This window comes from Geospiza fortis, unplaced genomic scaffold (assembly GCF_000277835.1).
Source record: "Geospiza fortis unplaced genomic scaffold, GeoFor_1.0 scaffold344, whole genome shotgun sequence".
NCBI lineage: Eukaryota > Metazoa > Chordata > Aves > Passeriformes > Thraupidae > Geospiza > Geospiza fortis.
Window position 1 is genome coordinate 99,971 of NW_005054584.1, and position 11,974 is coordinate 111,944.

The following is an 11,974-nucleotide window of genomic DNA, read 5'->3' on the forward strand; positions in this document are numbered from 1 at the left end:
TGCCTGTGCATTTGGGACACAAGGTGTGAACAGGGACATTCCAGGTGTGGGGAATCCCAAGGAAAAGTGGGAGGGGTGCCAGCCTGTCCCTGGCTCTCTGAGGGGTGCCAGCCTGTCCCTGATGTCCTGCTGTGTCCCCAGGGGTGCCACCCTGTCCCTGGCTCTCTGAGGGGTGCCAGCCTGTCCCTGATGTCCTGCTGTGTCCCCAGGGGTGCCAGCCTGTCCCTGGCTCTCTGAGGGGTGCCAGCCTGTCCCTGATGTCCTGCTGTGTCCCCAGGGGTGCCAGCCTGTCCCTGGCTCTCTGAGGGGTGCCAGCCTGTCCCTGATGTCCTGCTCCCCAGGGGTGCCACCCTGTCCCTGGCTCTCTGAGGGGTGCCAGCCTGTCCCTGATGTCCTGCTGTGTCCCCAGGGGTGCCAGCCTGTCCCTGGCTCTCTGAGGGGTGCCAGCCTGTCCCTGATGTCCTGCTGTGTCCCCAGGGGTGCCAGCCTGTCCCTGGCTCTCTGAGGGGTGCCAGCCTGTCCCTGATGTCCTGCTGTGTCCCCAGGGGTGCCAGCCTGTCCCTGGCTCTCTGAGGGGTGCCAGCCTGTCCCTGATGTCCTGCTGTGTCCCCAGGGCCCGGAGGCGCGGGCTGGCTCCAAGGCGGGCTCGGCGCGCGCGGGGCAGGCGCAGAGGAACTCCACCAACGCCACCCGCATCCCGGCCAAGACCCCCACGGCCCCCAAGACCCCTCCCAGCTCCGGTAGGTGACGGTGGCAGCGTGTGCTGGGGGCTGGGTGGTGCTGCTGGGCAGTGCCAGGGGTTACTGACCAAACCCAGCCCTCTCCTGGGGCTCTGAGCCCTTCCAGGTGCTGCTCAGTGCCTGTGTTCCTGCAGTCTCCGGTGTGTAGGAGAGGCCAGTTGCTTTATCCCCTGGGATTTCCTCAAATTTGGAAGATTTAGGCAGCTCCATTTTTTTAATCCATCTGCTCGTTTTCTCCCTGATGATATTCACAAAGAGCAGGGGCAAGAGGATCAATTCTTCGATTGCAGGAATGGAGATTAGCCCATTTTGCTCAGAGAAGAAAACCCCAGAAAGCATCAGGCATTGTGAATTTCCATTAAAATGGTGCATTTCACTGGATGTATACATACATTTCATACTTAACCAGAGCTGCATAAAACCTTAAATCAATTAATTTTCCAGCTTTATTATGTTTAAGCATCTTTCTCATTCACTAAACAGGCAGAAAGGAGCAGAAAAAGCCACCTCCTGCAGCAGCAAAGACTGAGAAAGGTGATGTTTAAGGGTCTTCTTTTCTTCTTTCGTTTCCTTTCCAAACTGGGGACAGTGCTAAGCTGCTCAGCGATCAGCCTTAGTTAATTGCAGAAAATAATTTTGCGAAAGCGCTTCCAAATTTCTAATAGAAAAGTGGTTCTGAGTGTCTTTTGTCTGTAATTCATCGTGCCACGCTCGGGTGGGGAGCCTTACTGATGATCCAGGCAGTGGAGACCATCTTCCTTCTGGGATATTAGGAAATTGCCTTTGAATCACAGTCTTTCCTTCAAAATGGAGTAGAAGAAAGTGCAGCCAGCAGCCTCCCCCTGCGCTGGGCTGTTGGGTGGGCTCTGGGACGAGGCAGAGCAGCCCCCAGGGGCAGCAGGGGAGGGCTCCTGACCGGGGCTGTGCTGTGTGCAAACTGCAGGTGAGCAGCCCAAGTCTGGAGACAGAAGCGGTTACAGCAGTCCCGGCTCCCCCGGGACTCCAGGCAGCCGTTCCCGCACCCCCTCTCTGCCCACCCCACCAGCCAGGGAGCCCAAGAAGGTGGCAGTGGTTCGCACGCCCCCGAAATCTCCCGCCTCCGCCAAGACCCGCGTCCCGCCCGCCGCCGCGCCCATGCCCGACCTGAAAAACGTCAAGTCCAAAATCGGCTCCACCGACAACCTGAAGCACCAGCCCGGAGGTGGCAAGGTAAACACGGGCTCTGCTCCTGGCTCTGGGGGGGACAGTGTGTGCTGGGTGCTCCCTCTGGGCTGGCAGGGCCTCCCTGCAGCAGCACTGGGCGCTGGGCATGGGCAGGGCTCCAGCCTGGCTCTGCTTCACCTGGAAGGTTTTTGGGGTTGGATGCTTGGCCTGGAATTCCTTGCTCAGCTGTGCCATGGAGAGCTCGTGGTGAGGGTCTCGTGGGGGAATGACATTCCCTGGTGGTGGCAATGCCCAGGCAGGGACAGCAGGCTGTGAGCTGAGGAGTGGCAGGGTCAGGGCTGTGTTTCTGAGTGCCACCCTGTGCCTGGGGCAGGGGACAGGAGGGTCTGTCTGCTCCTCCTGAGGGTCTCAGGCTCGGACCCCACATTTTGCCAGAATTTTGGGACTTTGGATCCAGCTCTGTTGGCAAGGTTTTGGGCTGTGTTGTGCCACCAGGTGCCACACAGTGCAGGGTGGCACGGCCAGAACTGGTGGCACTTCTGTCCTTTCAAACACTTTGCACACCCAGAAAAGCTGTTTCACGAGCAAAGCGACCTCTGGGCTCCAAGTGCTTGGGAATGAGGGTCTTGGGTTAAATTCTGCTTGGGAATGAAGGTCTTGGATTAAATTCTGCTTGGGAATGAGGGTCTTGGCTTAAATTCTAAAAGCCTGGCAGGGGACACTGCCTGTCCTGGGGTGGCACTGCCTGTCCTGGGGTGGCACTGCCTGTCCTGGGGGTGGCACTGCCTGTCCTGGGGTGGCACTGCCTGTCCTGGGGTGGCACTGCCTGTCCTGGGGGTGGCACTGCCTGGCTGCAGACCTTGCAGAGCCATAACAAACGTTCCCTGAGTGCTGTGCATGACATTTTGTGTGAGCAGGTACCTCGGTGGCTCTGAATGTTCCCCCTTTGGCATGGGGGGGGGAGGCTTTGGGCTGGCTCCTCTGCATCCTGTGAAGTGGCAGCCTGCTTCTCCATGGCCTTTCCAGGCACTTCCCACCGTGGCTGGCGATTCACTGGCTTTGTGCCACCATCCAGGGGGGCTCTGGAGCCTGGGCACCTATCTTGGTCATGAGACAGCAGCACATGAGCACAGTGTCCTTTTTGGGGGGGCTCAGCCCTCCTGCCCACTTAGCACGAGACATGGGTTTTTCTTCCCACCCCCACAAACCCTGTTCCCCAGGGATTTTAGAAGGAACCCTTGTTTACTGGAAAACAGTTAAATTATTTGCTTGTTCTTTTTTAATCCAGCTTTTACAAGTTGCTTTTTTTTCCCCCCTCTCTGCTTCTCTGTTCCTTGTTGTTGCTGAAAGAGTAAGGACAGCTGAATTTGGGACAATTCCTTGCTCTTTGCAGGGGAGAATGGCTGGATGCTCTGCTGGGCATTCTGTAGACTGCTCCCAGCAGAGTGGCTGCAGCTGGAGCAGAAGGGGCTGATCCCAGACATTTGATTTGAGGCTGCTCAGAAATGGGTTTGGAGCCTGCTCTCTGTGCAGATTCCAGACCCCCAGGCTGGGCAAGCAAAGGAACAGCCAGGCCAGGTCTCTGCCCGTGCTGCTGCATGTCTGAGCACTCGTGCTGTGGCTGCATCACCCAGCGTGGCTCTGGCACAGCCTGCTCTGGCACAGCTGGCTCCTGATTTGTGGCATTAGTTGGTGCAAATTGGGACAATCCTGCTGGAGGCACACGCCAGCCCTGGTGCCTGTCATGCTGGAGAGCCAGGGCGCTGCAGGGAGCTCTCCTGGCAGAGCAGGCTGGGGCTGCAATGCTGGGATGGAGGCCAGGTGCCTGCTCAGCTCTGGGGAAGGTGCCACCAGCAGTGTCTGTGCCCAGGGGGGTGACACTGCTGGGGGCTCTCGTGGTGCCTCGCACAGGCTCAGACCTGTGCGCTGTCACCTGCATTTACACCTGTGGGGGTTGTGAAGGCACTCCAGGGCGTGTGGGGAAGGAGCACGGGTTGCCTTCACCCTGGGGCTGTCTGGAAGTGCTGCTCAGGTGCCTGAGGTGGCTCCAGGGCAGCTCCCTACACAGCCAGGGGGGAAAACAAGCCCTGAACGGAGCCAGCTCTGTGAGCACAGAGATCAGCGTGCAGGGAAGGCTTTGGGGCTGCAGGCAGCGGCCAGCAGTGCTTCCCGTGTGGCCCCAGCCCTTCCCACCCCACTCCCACCCACCAGGAACATGTTAGGGATGTGCCACAGCCCTGGGATGGGGCTGCATCCCTGGGGTGGGACCTGGAGCTGCATCCCTGTCCTGGAGCTGCATCCCTGGGGTGGAGCTGCATCCCTGGGGTGGGGCTGCATCCTTGGGATGGGACCTGGAGTGCATCCCTGGCCTGGAGCTGCATCCCTGGGGTGGGACCTGGAGCTGCATCCCTGTCCTGGGGCTGCATCCCTGGGATGGGAATCACTGCCATCCCTGGCAGCATTTCTGGCTTTCTCTTGGCAGCTGTGGAGGGAGTGTGAGCCCCGTGCAGAGCAGAGCTGGGTGTCCCCTCCCAGTGCTGGACACACAGCTCCTGCTCCCCAGGATAAATTCTGTTTGCCCAAGGCCAGGTGTGCCTGGCCCAGAGCTGGAGCTGGGCAGGCATTTTTCTCTCAGCTCCATCCCTCCTCGTTCCACTGGCTCTGCAGGAGCTGTGTCTGAGCCCTGGTGGTGCCTCAGCCCTGCCTCCCAGTGGGTTTGCTGTGCTGCCCAGTGAGTTCCCTGTTCTCTCAGTGGAAGGATCCAGGCTGAGCTTTTTGCCTGGTGTTTGTGGCCTGGGACCCAGGGCTGCAGCACTCCCCAGGCCTGTCCAGTCTCGAGCTATAACCTGCCCACCTCCATCTTCCCTTTCCAGCCCAGGAACACAAAAATCTGTGCAGCAAGCCAGAGATTTTCCTTTTTGCTGCTGGCGCTGGAAAGCAGGCTCCTGGTTTTAGGGCTGTAACACATGGTCAAGCTGCAGATGGTCATGTTGTTTCTCACGCTCTTTTCTGGCTACTAAAGGTGCAGATAATTAATAAGAAGCTGGACTTTAGCAGCGTTCAATCCAAGTGTGGCTCAAAGGATAATATCAAACACATCCCGGGCGGAGGCAGTGTGAGTACCTTCACACTTTCAATGCTCTATCTTAGTGCTGATGATAACTGGCATGTTGTGTACACTGAACTGCCAATGCTATCTGCAGTGACCCTGCCAGCAGATAGCTATTGGTGACGTGCAATGACTCTTTTCTGGCTACCAAAGGTGCAGATAATTAATAAGAAGCTGGACTTTAGCAGCGTTCAATCCAGGTGTGGCTCAAAGGATAATATCAAACACATCCCGGGCGGAGGCAGTGTGAGTACCTTCACACTTTGAATGCTCTGTAATAATCCTGATTTCAGTGGCATGTTGTTACACTAATCACCAATGCTATCTGCAGCCACGCTGCTGTCACATAGCCATTGGGGACGTGCTGTCATTTAACCCTTTAACCCAAAAATGAACCCTAACGAGTCCTGGACATGCCTGCCATGGACAGAACTAACTGCCCCGTGTCCAAACCACGTCTGTAACCAAACATCCCAGTAACCCCAGGGCTCTGCACTGCCTGGCAGGCTGGAAGCCTCCTGGGCTGTGGGATGGGGCCCCTGGCACAGGGTGATGCAGGAGATGGGCAGGTTTATGAGCAGACCCAGTCCTCATTGCTCAATGTGCTGCTAAATTGGACATGATCCTGCCCAACATGTGAACGTGCCCGTTCCCATCAGGCAAGTATGATCCATGCAAATATTAAGTTTCTCCTTGCTAATGAATGTGTCCAGCAGCGCCCATGGGGGCTGAGCCTGAAGTATTGTTGAGCTAATTGATTTGAACACTGGCATTTCCAGCTGTTCCCACATAAATACCAGACTCAGCTTTCAGTTACTGTGCCAGAAACCTGGAGAAACTCCACAGAGGTTGGTGGATTTACAGCTGGAGACAGTTTGGGTCCAGGAAAGATGCTGGGCCGAGGAAGGCACATCCCTGAGACCCCAGGCAGTGTCACTGGGGCTTCTGGGGCCTGCTCTGAGATGCTCCCCATGGATTTTCCTTGATCTCTGTGGACGCCCTCCCTGAGAAACTGAGCCTTGCAGAAGGCTTGGCAGGTGAACACAGGGACACAGCTGGCTTTGCAACCTCTGGCTCTAATTTGGTGTCACTCTGCAGTTCCTTCCCAGGCCAGAGGAGCTGCTGTGCAGAGCCCAGACCCCTGTGAAACAGTTCCATGGTCGTTCCTCTTCCTTACTCTGGGGTCATGCCCTGCCTGGGCTGCCCAGGGTGGGGTGGGCCAGGAGCTGGTGCTGGCCACGAACCCCCTGTGCTGTGGCTGGTGATGAGCTGGTGCTTTCCTCCACAGAGCTCACACCGTGGGCTTTGCAGCTGCTCTGGGTTAAGAATTACCTGAGATTTTCATCTGGGGCTTGTGATCCCTCCCCAGGCCCTGCCAGAGCTGAGAACCCCACGGGCTCTGCGTGGCTGCAGCAGCTCTGGGAGCAGAGCCTGGCAGGGGCAGTGCCAGACTGTCCTGGGCTCCTCGGGAGGGGGCAACAAGAGACCCCAGGGCTTTGGGACTGAAACCCAGCCCCTGCCCAGCCATCCCTGCTTCCAGAGGGAGCTGCCACTCCCTGGGGTTGGTGCCTGGGTTTTGAAGCCTGTGGATGCTCTGACCAGGGGGTGCCTCAGGCAGGAGTTGGCCTTGGCATTGCTGATGCTGAGGGTGGGATCCCCAGGTCTCTGGCACTGCTTTCCCAGGCAAACAACTCTGTTCCCCTTTTCCTTCCTTGCTAAAATGGGGAGGATCCTTCTGTGCTCCCCAGCAGGATGGGAAGGGATGACAGAGTCCTGTCTGTCACAAAAGGGACTGGGAATGAAAGCAGAAAGTTCCAATTGCTGACTGCTTGTTCTGGAAACGAGAGGACTTTCAGTCCCAGGTCTCAGTGATGCCTGAATTGCTGAGAGACCCTTCAGGGTCACAGCTGGGATCACAAAGGCACCAGCTGCCCTTTTTGGGTCTGTTTCCTACTTTCCAACCAAACCCAGCTCCTCTCCTGCCCAAGTGCATTAATCGTGTTCCCTGTCCCTACACTGTCCCCACGTCTGTGTCCACGGTGTGCTCCCAGACCCTGAGGGGTTGCTTTCCTCCCTCTCTGTCTCCTGTCAAACGTGCCTTTTGGTCTGTGTGAGCAGCAGAGACAAGGCAGGTCAGTGCCTGGGGCTGTTGCTCCTGTTCCTGGCTCCAGGCTGGGCTCAGGCTTGTTTCTCAGGGCTGTGACAATCACTGGGCGTGTTGGGGCCAGGTGAGGACTGCAGGATGCACCTTCCCCTGGGGCTTTGGGGTCAGCCTCAGTGCTGAGATGGGGAGCAGAGGCTGCAGTGGGTCCTGGTGCTGGTCTGGGAGCTGCTGGGAGGAGCAGCTCCTGTCACAGCTCCCTTTGGTGCTGGCCCATCCTCCTGGGGCTGCTGAGAGCATCGCACTGCCTGGGGAGCACCGAGAGCAGCAGAATGCTCCCTGGGGAGGCCAGGCTGTCCCCAGAGCCAGCCTGAGGTGTGGGTGATGCCATTTCTCCTGCCCAGCCCCACCCACCCAGCAGCAGCTGACCCTCAGGGCTGGTGGGGGTCCCCAGCCAGGCTCCAGGGTGACCTGGGGGGTTCTGGGGGTGTTTTGTCCCCCTTGTCTCCTGCTCCTGCCGTGGCTGCCGTGTGTGTGCCTGCTCTGAGGCTCCTCCCTGGTGTGTGGCTGCTGCCCAGCCCTGCAGCCCCGTGCTGTCCCTGTGTCTGTCCCGTGTCCCCCTGTCCATGCCACGAGCGCTCTGGGGACGGGGGGGGATCCCTGCAATTGCTGGAGCCCCCCTCAGAGACATCGTGGGCAAAGCACAGCAAAGCAGGGCTTAAATGTCACAAAATGCTGTTGTGGTTCAATACTTTATAATTGCCATTTTAATTTCTATGATGTGAACTCCAGATATTTAGATTTTGCTTTGCTTTTTTTTTTTTTTTAATTTTTTTAACCCTTATTTCCGTTACAGCATTTTTCAGAAATGCATATTTTGGTCACTCTTTTGAAAGTTCTGTGCACATTGATCATTTCTGTTCTTTCAGTTTTTGTGGACATAAGCTTTATGTTTTACACCAGAAAAGGTATTTATTGTTTTACATTTTTCTCTCTGGTATATCTCCTCCTTTTGGATGATGTGTATGCAAATCTTAAATTAATTACCACTCCACTTTCTCTCTCACTCGAGCACTTTAAAATTGCCTCTACTCCCCCCTCTGTGGAGAGGTGATCTCGTGCATGCTGACATGTTAAGAGGCTCCTGCACACGGGCATTAATGATCTCCCATTTCTGATGGCAGTTTCTTTGGTGTCATTAATCCTCCTGGGGCTGGAGCTGTCCTTTCCCTCCAATCCAGCTCAGGTGCTGCTGTGTGTTGTGTCCCCCTCCCCACCTGCCCGTGCTGGCCACCAGCTCATCCCCTTCTCCTCTCTCCTCCGGGCAGGTGCAAATCGTTTACAAGCCAGTCGACCTGAGCCATGTGACATCCAAATGTGGTTCCCTGGGCAACATCCATCACAAACCAGGTACCCTTGGGGCTCAGGGGGGTGTGAGAGGGGCAGAGGGCTGGGCAAGGGCAGGGGCTCAGGGGAGGCAGTGCCAGGAGAGCCCCAGTGAGCCCTGCAGTGCTGGGTGCTGTTCCAGCCCCTGAGCCACCTCTCACTCTTCTCCTGCAGGTGGTGGCCAGGTGGAGGTGAAATCTGAGAAACTGGACTTCAAAGATAAGGTGCAGTCGAAAATCGGGTCCCTAGATAACATCAGCCACGTCCCTGGAGGAGGCAATAAAAAGGTAAAGGGGCCCTGGGGACAGGTGTGTCCTGCTGTGGGTGTGAGGGGACAGTGGTGGCACTGCCCAGGGTGGCCCCTGAGTGAGCACGAGCCAGTGACAGCCTCTGCTGTGGTTTCCCGCTCTCTCTGCTGCCTCTGGCGTTTGTTGTGTCCCAAACCCTTCCCACCATCAGCCAGTCCCGTGCTGTGCTGCTGCTGTGACACAGAGCTGGCAGCTGCAGAGGGGCTGGATCCCCAGTGAAAGTGCAGCATTAGAGGCTCAGCTTTATTTAGAGCAGGTGACTTTGCAGCAAACTGGCCCTTCAGAAGGTGATTTCTCCTTCCTGACCCAGGGCTCTGTGAAGGGAGGGGAGTGCTTGGGGATTAAAGTGAGACACGAAAGGCACTCGGGTCGGGGAGGTGAGCTGGGGCTGAGCTGTTCCCACCAAGGCTTTGATGGTGACTTCAGTGAGTCTTGGCCAAGTAAAACAGCCCCACAGCTGGGCTTCAGGGCCACCAAGTCCCCAGCAGCCAGGGGGGTGAGGACATCAGGTAAGCACAGAGCTGACACTCCAGCCTGGCCACACGCAGGGTTCAGCTTCCCCAGGGAAAAGCGGGTTTTATCTTGCTTGTTTTTGCAGCACTTTTGTCTCAATGGGAGGGGAAGGTTCTGTTTCAGCTCCTGTATTTTGGCACTTTGTTCTTGGCCACGTGTTCTCTGTGCAGCTGCAGCTCTCACCTCCAGCTGGCCTCTGACTGCGGGACCGCTTGACTTCCTTACCCTTCTCTCTGCCGTGCATCAGCTCCCCTGTGCTTCACTGAGCCTTTTGCCATCGGTTTTGTGATTCCAGCGATGGCTCTGTCACCTCCTGGCACATTCACTGGGCCATAGTTTGAAGAACTTGCCCTCTGCAGGGGAGTTTCTCTGCAAGGCTTTGACCCAGCAGTGGCATCACCTCCTCCAGCCTGGTGGCTGCTCCTCCCCTGCTTAAACCCAGCCTGGAGGAGGTTCTGGGTGTAACTGAGTCCAGGTGCAGCTCTGCTGCCCCTTTCCCATGTCCCCAAGCCCCCTCCTTGCTCTGTGACACACAGATCCACACTGGGACTCGCAGTCCACAGCCCTTTAGGCTGAGCTCTGGTTCCTGTGCTGGGTGTGCCGTGGGGAGCTGGGTGCTCTGTGCTCTGCCCAAGTCCCTGTGCTCTCCTGTGCTGTTCCTGGAGTTTTCCTCCCTGGCTCCAAAGGCAACCACTCTTCTTTCTATGAGTCAGTGAATGGCCCTGTTTTTCGGATCTTTTTCTCCCCAGTTTTCTATTTCTTTTCTATATTTTTTGTCTTTTTCCTTCTGGCTGGCATTTCTTGGATCATGGTTTTTTGTTGCTGATGCATTTTTTGCCCCCCACTGCCCTGGGTGGGTTTCTTCACCTGTAGAGAGAGAAAGGCAAGGAAGACAAGACCTGGACCCCGAGCCCAGACCCCGCTGGGCTCCAGGCCCTGGTGCTGGAGCCACTCAGCCCCATGGAGAGCCAGCCCCCAGCCTTGCACTCGGCTGGGGAGGGCACCTGTAAGTAGCAAACCAGATCCAGTTCACCGGGAGAGGGGTTTGGCTCCTGGGAGCAGCTCCATGGGCTAAGGGGAAGCTTCACGTGCCACGTCCCCCCACGATCTCTGCCAGGGGAGTGGGAGCAGCCCAGGTTGTGCCCTCTGCGTTCTGGGACCCAGGACCTCGCCTGGGGAGGATTTGGCAGCATCCAGATGCTCAGGTCCTGCTGTTCCCTCTGGTGCCTGGGACATGCTGAGGCCTGGGGCACTGCTCTGAGCTCTGCTGCCCCCTCTCAGGGCCATGTCTGGGTGGACACCTGGCAGGTGCCTCTGTCCCCTGGCCATGCTCTGACCGCCCTCCTCTCCCTCACAGATTGAGACTCACAAGCTGACCTTCCGCGAGAACGCCAAAGCCAAGACCGACCACGGCGCCGAAATCGTCTACAAGTCCCCGACCATCTCCGGAGATGCCTCCCCGCGCCGCCTTAGCAACGTCTCCTCCACCGGCAGCATCAACCTGGTGGACTCCCCCCAGCTGGCCACGCTAGCCGACGAGGTGTCCGCCTCGCTGGCCAAGCAGGGCTTGTGATCGCAGCGCGGCGGCCACCGGGAGAGAAGACAAGGAAAGGAAACGAAAAAGAAAAGAAACAAAAATAATAATCTGGCCTTCTTCCTCTGTTCCTTTTACAGCTGCTTCCCCGTCCCTAACTGGTTAATGATTTAACCTGCTTTTACTGTTCATTCAGCTCTAGCTCCAGGACTTCAAAATCAGTGACACTATGAGGTACAAAACCTCCTCTCCCCCTGCTCCTCGGAGCGCACAGCCCGTCCCGTCGCGTCCCCGCGCTCCCCCTGCGCCTGCCCTCGCTGCCCCAGCCCTGCCCGGGGCCCCCGGCGAGGCGGGGAGGGGGCCCGAGGGGCGGCCACAGCACGACGCTGACCCGAGCACCCCGCACCAGCACCGGGCAGCGGGTGGCCCTCCCGGGAAGGGGCGGTGACCTGGCCCAGCTCTGTCCTGCCGCTGGCCGGGCTGGGTGCGCAGCCAGGGCTGCGGGGAGGTGCCCTCCCTCCCTCCTTCCCTCCCCGCGTTAAATTTGCCTGCTGATTTGGAAGAAACCTTTTGTTTTTATTTCCGAAAGCCGAGATGTGTATGAAGATAACGGCCAGGTACCCCCTAACCCGCTCTCAGCTCCGGCAGCTGGAGTCCCGGCGAGGCCGGGTGCCCGCTCCGAGGGGCCCCGGGCGGCCGTTCCCCTCTCCGTGGCTGTGCTGGAACCGCTGAGTGGATGAGTAGAGGCTTTTCCCCATTCCTTTGGCAGCCCCTCGTGTCGTAGAGTAGATTTGTCTGTATATGCTTGGACCGTGCCAGGGTGATTGTTTTCATAAACGAGCATGTGTTTGAAAAATAAATGCTGTAAGTAGTTTTGAGCTGCCCCGCGCCGGCTCCGGCCGTGCCCAGCCCCGGTGCCGCAGGAGGAGCCCGGCACCGCATGTCTGCCGGAGGAGGGGCACCCACAGCTCCAGGGCTGGGATGGCTCCTGGATTTGGGTGCAGCTTGTGACATTTTTGGGTTGTTCTTTTTCTTTCCCTGCAAGGTCAGTTCAGCGATGGCGGAGGTGGCAGCTCCATGGCTCTGCTGCGCCGGTGGCAGCGGTGAGACCCCGGCAGG

At 57.8% G+C, this 11,974-nt stretch overlaps 1 protein-coding gene across 15 annotated transcripts in view; it reads left to right on the plus strand.

The window, feature by feature from the left end:
* Positions 1–11,715, plus strand: part of MAPT (microtubule associated protein tau) — a 22,985-nt gene extending 11,270 nt beyond the window's left edge. For 4 of the 15 annotated variants that reach the window (XM_031064356.1, XM_014310782.2, XM_031064361.1 and 1 more), the window contains 8 exons: positions 614–740; positions 1,224–1,274; positions 1,684–1,949; positions 4,927–5,019; positions 5,167–5,259; positions 8,443–8,524; positions 8,675–8,787; positions 10,679–11,715. In XM_031064356.1, the coding sequence (XP_030920216.1) occupies positions 614–740; positions 1,224–1,274; positions 1,684–1,949; positions 4,927–5,019; positions 5,167–5,259; positions 8,443–8,524; positions 8,675–8,787; positions 10,679–10,894 (1,041 nt within the window). In that variant the 3' untranslated portion in view covers positions 10,895–11,715. Of the gene's footprint in view, positions 1–613; positions 741–1,223; positions 1,275–1,683; positions 1,950–4,926; positions 5,020–5,166; positions 5,260–8,442; positions 8,525–8,674; positions 8,788–10,194; positions 10,328–10,678 lie in introns of all 15 variants that reach the window. The other 11 variants (XM_031064360.1, XM_031064366.1, XM_031064357.1 and 8 more) reach the window with 7 other exon arrangements.
* The last annotated feature ends 259 nt before the right edge of the window (positions 11,716–11,974 follow it).